This window comes from Sinocyclocheilus anshuiensis, unplaced genomic scaffold, assembly GCF_001515605.1.
Source record: "Sinocyclocheilus anshuiensis isolate Anshui unplaced genomic scaffold, SAMN03320099.WGS_v1.1 scaffold659, whole genome shotgun sequence".
NCBI classification, from domain to species: domain Eukaryota; kingdom Metazoa; phylum Chordata; class Actinopteri; order Cypriniformes; family Cyprinidae; genus Sinocyclocheilus; species Sinocyclocheilus anshuiensis.
The window spans coordinates 685,455-692,745 of NW_015549698.1; the positions used below are offsets into that span (position 1 = coordinate 685,455).

Genomic DNA, 7,291 nt, shown 5'->3' on the forward strand with positions numbered 1-7,291 from the left:
GTATAATCCCCCCCCCCCCTTTTTTTTTACACTAGTACTCTATAATTCATTACATTACTCGGTATTCTTTGCAGTATATATTATAACGTCCTCAAATGTTTTCAAACAAATATGATGTAATAGAGGGCGCATGCGCAGTTTGCAGCGCACAGCCATTACGAGAAAAAAGAAAAGGTGATGTTTCTGCTCTGGAGCGCGTTATATGCGAATATTTTAATAGTATTCGCGAAGACTAAGATCACAACATCTGACTGAGAACATCTCCTTGACTGTCACCTTCTGCGCTCCTCGGGATCCGACCTTCATCATCAGCATCAGTGTGTGTTTACATCTGGACGTATTTGATATAATAACAAGTAGTCTAGATAGTTAAGTTGATATCATGCTGGGCGATGCTTTTGGACATCGTGTTGAATCCAGCGTGGAGAATAAAGCAGTGAAGATAAGCAGATCCAAGCAAGCGCTCTTGAAGAAGAGAGGACGAAACGTTCACAATAAACCCAACAAAGCATCAGGAAACATCAGCAAAAGCAGCTTTAAACCTCCATTAACCACCCATGAAGAGCTCAAACCAGCTCAGTCTAAACCAGCCACGAATAAACAGGTAACGGGCTTTATTGCCGTGCTAATACAAGGTTTTGTGCATTTTTGTATCATTCTTTATCTTGGACAAAAGAAAAAAAATATCTGTTTAGTCTGTGGTTAGTTGGATAATGTGTTTATTATGTTTTTAAAAAGAATAGTCTGACTGTAAACAGTCTTGCGTTGGTTTACTTTAGTGATATGGGCAAATAATGAAAGGTTGTGGGTTTGAATCCCGGAAGTGTTGATCCATAAACCATCACCATGTGCTCTTGAATCCTGACAGACACGTCAGCATCACAAAGAGAGACTGAACTATTAACTCTATAATTAGGGGTTCAAGCACAAAAGGTGCTATTTGTACTATCTTTAATATTATTCTTCTCTTTTTTTCTGCCATAAAAGTGTATGAGCAAATCACAGAGTCCCCAAATTTGGCAGGATGGTCCCAAATGTCATTCCTGGTATCCTTTTGGACATCATAAAATGTAGGAAATCAGACACAGTTTTTAAGATAACTTTTTATGTAATCATGATAGGAAGGTGTACAACTTTTTAAGTGCTTTTCAAGTTCAGGCAAGTCATTTTCAAGCATTTTTTAAACCAAATATATAAACTTGAATACCAAAATGTCAACCCTGTTGTGGACAAATTAACAGTTTAAAAGACTTATGGTTTTAATGTTTGTGCAATGTGTTTTTTATCACATTATGAAATTATCGTTAAAATGCTTAACAAGGTGGACAGAATTACTTTTGTTAGAACTGGGTTTTAAAATAATATGTAAAAAAAAGTTTAAATACAATACTTCTACTTTAACCACTGCTCTGTGCATTTCACCTCCCACTCTGTTAAAGGTAGGGTAGCTGATTTCAGAGAGGCTAGCAATAGTAAGCTAGCTTTGAAAGCATAAGATCCCACCCTTCCTGCAAATCACTCTCCAAAGCCACGCCTCCTCCAAAACACATGACCGTGCTCAGACAGACCAGAGGCTAACCAGCGACACGATGAGAGACGCATCAGTGCTGTCAGATTACCTCATGTCTCATTCCCCGGTGAGAAAACTTTACAGTACAAAGTGCATAATATTACAATAATAACGCCTTCCACTCGCTCGCTCGGTCTGCGATAGCGTAATGAACGCGCTGATGACGTATCATGTCTGCGCAGAGATATGCAAATACATATGTTGACAGGTAGGACAGCCTATCGTAGCCCTCGGACCGAGGAATATGATTGGACAAACATTTTATGATCCTATACCTTCTACAGACGCTATAAATACATATAGACCACTTAACTTAGTGATTGCTATCGGGATGTGAAGAGACTTTCAACCAGCATAACGAAATGTTTTTGAACCAAATCACCTACCCTGCCTTTTAAGTCTTTTGATTATACACCTTTTTCTTAATGAGTGTACTGTGTTTTAGATGAAAGGGGTCATATGATGCTATTTTAAAGATCATTATTTTGTGTATTTGGTGTAACTTTATAAAGAATATCTCTTTGGATTTGAGACTTTAGTCTTTGTAACTTTACAGATCTTCTTTATGCACCAAGAGCTTGTTACACTCCAAAGAGAAAGGAAAAATTGAAATCGCATCATATGACCCCTTTAAGGGAGGCACTTCCGGTTTGGAGTATTTCCACTCAAAAAGACTGAAACAAAGCATTTCAAATTACAAGATTGCACTACGAATAATCCTGATCAGTTTGATTGAATGAGCTGTAAATTTGTGTTCTGCTCTCCTGATTTAATTTATAATATACTGATAGTTTACGGTTTACTCCCATCATTTGCGCAAAGCATCATGGGGCTTAGGAAAAATGTGGATGACAGTGTGAACATTCTTAGCTAAAGTCAGCCATTGCACCATTTTAGAACAAAAATAAGCTAACATAGGTTTATCAAATAAGGAATGTTATGGGGTTTTTTTTAGATTTTAATTTTAAAATGATTGTTTTCTACTTTTTCATTACTCTGGAACACTAAAGGGTAGAAACATTTTTTTTTTCACCTGGATCCTTGAGACTGCTTTCATTTCCTTCAATAATTATTTTCATCCAAATTGTGCAGACCAGAAGCCAGGGGTAGTGCTGGCAAAAAGTTTTGATTCGTCAATATGAAGATATTAAGTAAAATAAATGTCACATATTTTTCATGAATTGACCTGTATTTTCTGAATGCAATGTTCAAACCTAAAGGCTGGCTGCAGAAATTTTCAGTTACTGGATAATGTGAAATTATCTGTAAAATATGTCATATTTTATTGGTAACATTTATTTTGTGTACCAACAAGAATTTTATAGAAAATTCTGCTCAACTTTTGTGAACGTAGATTACTTACTGGTACTTACTAGTTTTAGTTAAGAAACAGTAGCTATGTTTCCATCCAAAGATTCGAATTTATGCGCAAAACTGGAATATCGCATAAAACGTAAAGCACCGTTTCCATCCAACGAGTCAAAGAGAACAAAATCGTCACTTCCTGATAAACTGGCACTAAATATCACTGAAAACTAGGAGAAGCCACTGAATATAATAATTTTCATATATGATAAATTACTTGCGCCTCAGACAAAACACAATAAATGCAGTCATTGCTTTCGGAGGTGGATGCTGCTGTTTGGGAACGCAGTCGTGTAAGACAATTATACAGAAATACTTTGACAACAGACCATAACAACATATAGATGCTGTGAACGAGATCAGTCCACTGCTAGTCAAGTTATCCTGTCTCGTAGCGCAAAGTCACATGACTTTTTCAATGCGCATGGAGGACTTTATTCGGTAAATGTGTTTCCATCATAGTTTATACACATTTTTCTTATCGGATAAAAAGTTTATCCTACTCAAATGTGCGCTTAAGTTTTTTTATGCATCTTGGCGTTTCCATCCAGCGGTTTTTTATGCGATATTCCAAAATGCGCATAAAAATAGGTGGATGGGAACATAGCTAGTATGTTTGCTGAAATCATGTTACCTGGTCAGTTAGATTCAAAACCAATGATTCAGAAAGGATTCAAAGCTTCATGAAGAAGTGTTGTGAACTCATCCGTTACTAAACACCACAAATGAAATGATCACATGTTTTGCCGTTCTGGTCACGGTGTGAGACGCAGAGGCCAGAGAGAACATCAGCAGTGTGGTCTGACCATCTTACATGATCCTAAGTGTTTCCCGTTTGTCTTCAGCAGCTGAAGTTAAACACTGAAAGTGTTGAACGAGGAATCCAGCCCAGCAGACCGTCTGTCAACAGCTCGAGCCGTCTTGAGAAAACCACCGACAACTTAAACAAACGGAGACAGTGGAGCAAGCAAAGAAACGCATCAGACGACACTCAGCTTCCCAAAAGACAGGAGACCCCCACACACATGGGGAAGAGCACGGCTGAGGACCTCAGGAGGGTGAGCGTTTGCCCTCCAGAGCTCTCGTCGGAGGCAGAGAAGACGTACGCTGGAGCGAAGTTCAGCGAGCCGCCCTCGCCCAGCGTCCTCCCCAAACCGCCCAGCCACTGGGTGGGAGAAGGTGCTCTTCAGCATACAGCCGTACAGCAGCACTGCAGCAAAGAGCAGATGTCTGTGCACCTCAAAACCCTGCTGAAGGTCCAAGCAGAACCCTGAGCTCATAATGGGACACTTCAGAAAATAATACGGACTGGTAACATCCCGTTCAAGAACTATTGAACTTTGCAGTTGTTTAGGAAAGCTAATGTGAGTTAAAGGGATAGTTCAGCCCAAAATGAAATTATTTACTAGGGCTGGGAAAAAGAAATCGATGCATCGCGAATCGAGAAATGATTCAGCATCGATTCTGAAATGTTCCGACTGCATCGCGATTCTTTCTCGAGTCAATTCTGAGCTTAGTTTTGAACAGCAGATGGCGATGCATGCTTTAGAAACAGCCATACTCTGCTTGTTTCCAAATCCTTACACACACTTGAGCCTAAAATAATCATTCATAAAATTAGAAAAGGTTGAAGCGAATTACAAGGGTGTTCACAGTGGGCTGTGTTTACATTAATCTCGTGTCATGAAAGCATTCTGAGCCGAGGTGAAATTACAGACTTAGCCGAACACACAAGTGCTCTTCAGCGCTCTTCTTCATGAGCATTTGAGTGTGCGGATAAAAACTAGATTATAGGGCTGCACGATTAATCGAATGAGATTGTCATGCGCATGTTGTCAGTAAAGGCGGGTCTGTGATTAGTAGTAAATCTCCATCACGTGCTTTCAGATGGAGCAGCATTTACTGCACAGAGCTGTAGTTCACCAACAAGCTACGCAAAAAAATTGCAGACGATATAATCACGCAAATATGAAATCGAAAAAATCGTTCGCGATAATGACAGCTGTTTGCATAGATTCTCAGTGAACTACGGCTCTGTGTAGTAAATGCTGCTCCATCTGAAAGCACGTGAAAATACCACATTTAATAAAATATTTTTACTCCCAACTCACTTCATAACGTCAGTCGAGTGTTTGAAATAAATCCTTCTGTGAGATGATGTGGCTTCTTACACAGAATAAGGCACGCAACATATTTCATAGTATTTAAGCGGTGATAAAGGCTATGTTGATTAGCATTTCAATATTATATACTTTATTACAATGAAAATTATAATAATAATTATAATAAGAACTCAGATAAATCATAAATTGTCGTAGTCGTGTGTTTATTAGTCACGTTGAATCAATGAAAGCAGTTAAATCTTCTGTTTATTCAGTTGCCGCTATAGGGATTTCCTGGGTTTCTTCTGCGGGGCGTATTTGGAGTTTCTCTGGCCTTCAGATGGAGATTTACTACTAATCACAGAACTGTGCTTCACTGACAAAATTCGCATGACAATCGCAGCTTTTGCCTAATCGCTATTGCGATTTCATTGCAATTTATCGTGCAGCCCTACTAGATTAGAGCGCCATCTGCTGTTAAAATCTAATCTCAGAATCGATTCCAGAGAGAATCGCGATGCATTCGGAAGATCTCAGAATCCATCCACAAATCAATTCTGCATCGATTTATCGTCCCAGCCCTATTATTTACTGAGCCAGCTTCATGTCCTGCCAAAAGATGATGTTCTGATGAATGTTAATAACCAAACAGTTTTGGCTACCATTGACTTGCACTGTATGGACAAAAAAAAAACATGTCTTGAAATGTTCCACAGAAGAAAGAGAGTCATACAGGGTTGAAACAGTGATGACTGAATTTACATTTTTGGGTGAACTATCCCTTTAAATATGACAACATGTAGAAGTGAAAACACGTTTAAAAGACATTTAATATGTGTATATTTTTTCATGTTAATTTACCTGAAAGAGAAAAATTAGTTTTGTTACTGAAGCTTATAATTGGTATCATGATGTATTTACATCCATGTAACACCAGTATGTGTAACGTTTTGCACAAGAATGAAAAGTGTGTGAGATATTTAAGAAAGTGTCGGGCTCAAGAGATTCTCAAGAGGTGCGGGATGTCAACACATAGACAATCGCCATGAAGAACTGGACCGCTAATGACAAGAAAGTGGTGTTTGTTTGTTTTTTACCTTATATTGAAGCACTGTGGACCGTAAGCAACTGCTTATGTCAGTCTTTGAGTAATTATATTTTTTATTTCAATTGAACAATTTCATTTGCACAATTTGTTTTTAATTGTCTGAAGAATGTACCATTTTTGTACGGAGCCCCATGCATGACTTATGGGAAAAAATATCAATTGTTGCCACGAATTAAGAATTAGTTTCCCTGTAAATCCTGGTCACTTTTACTAATTTGTTTCCTCAAAAGAAGAGAACAAATTAGTGGAACTTAGTCATGATTTACTGAAATGAGGAACAAATTAATAAAATAAAGGAACAGATTTTTAAATTCTTTAAAACTAATTTTCTCACTGCCTTTCAACATCATTTTTTATCATCTGCATCAGTTCAAAAAGAAAACAGAAGTGGATACAGTAATCATTTTTATCTTTTTATTCCGCACATGATGAAATAAAGAGTTTTGGCCCCATCATTTTTGTGTGTTTTGAGACTAGAGGTTCATTATTGGTCTGTTGGTGTAAGTTAACGGTGTTCAGTATTTCTGCACATTGCAAAAAGTATTCAGATCCCAATCTAATCTAGCAAAATCTCCCATCATTGAATCGCTAATTATCATAACTTATTTTCTGAGCACTCAAAACAAATTATATTAATGTCTCACTTCACATACTCCGCACTATTCTAAGCCATTTTGAGGCTCCATGCAATAAAATGCATTTTTTACCAAACTCTGCATGTTATGTTCTTGAACATATGGAGATCCTTTTATTGAAATTCTTGAATCCTTGTATCCTTATACTGTACATGATCATTTTTCATAATTTTTCAAATCATTTTATGGATCTCTGTATCCTTATACAATACCACTGGCTCTCAGTACATTACTGCAGGCTTATGGAGTATAGCTGATGTATGATTTTACTTATGAAATTACACTGAAAAAATCAGCCTCCTAATCATTAAAGTCAGCATGAAACAAAGTTACATCATTTATAATAAACAGTGCAATATTTAATTAAAAATAAGAACTGCTAACTTTGATTTTGACTGTAAATCATGCAAGCAGTTCAGAAAATAATTCAATTTAAATTTGAAATCAATATAGAATAATTACGTAAGACTTAGTCCAGAATTATGCTCAGTTTCGAAACATCTTACATTCT

At 37.3% G+C, this 7,291-nt stretch overlaps 1 protein-coding gene across 2 annotated transcripts; it reads left to right on the top strand.

The window, feature by feature from the left end:
• The first annotated feature begins 138 nt into the window (after nucleotides 1–138).
• Nucleotides 139–4,405, top strand: pnrc1 (proline-rich nuclear receptor coactivator 1). 2 transcript variants are annotated; one of them, XM_016449849.1, is made up of 2 exons: nucleotides 139–604; nucleotides 3,781–4,405. In XM_016449849.1, the coding sequence occupies exons 1-2, from the start codon at nucleotides 383–385 to the stop codon at nucleotides 4,207–4,209; spliced, it is 651 nt and encodes a 216-aa protein (XP_016305335.1). In that variant the 5' UTR covers nucleotides 139–382; the 3' UTR covers nucleotides 4,210–4,405. The 2 variants fall into 2 exon arrangements, with proteins under 2 accessions (XP_016305335.1, XP_016305336.1); XM_016449850.1 differs by having other exon boundaries at nucleotides 3,784–4,405.
• Nucleotides 4,406–7,291: the final 2,886 nt, after the last annotated feature.

Excerpts from the sequence above, each read along its gene's own strand:
- pnrc1 (XM_016449849.1), top strand. The coding sequence starts at position 383 with ATGCTGGGCGATGCTTTTGGACATCGTGTTGAATCCAGCGTGGAGAAT. Across the intron at positions 605-3,780 it reads AACCAGCCACGAATAAACAG|CAGCTGAAGTTAAACACTGA; the intron begins GTAACGGGCTTT and ends GTTTGTCTTCAG.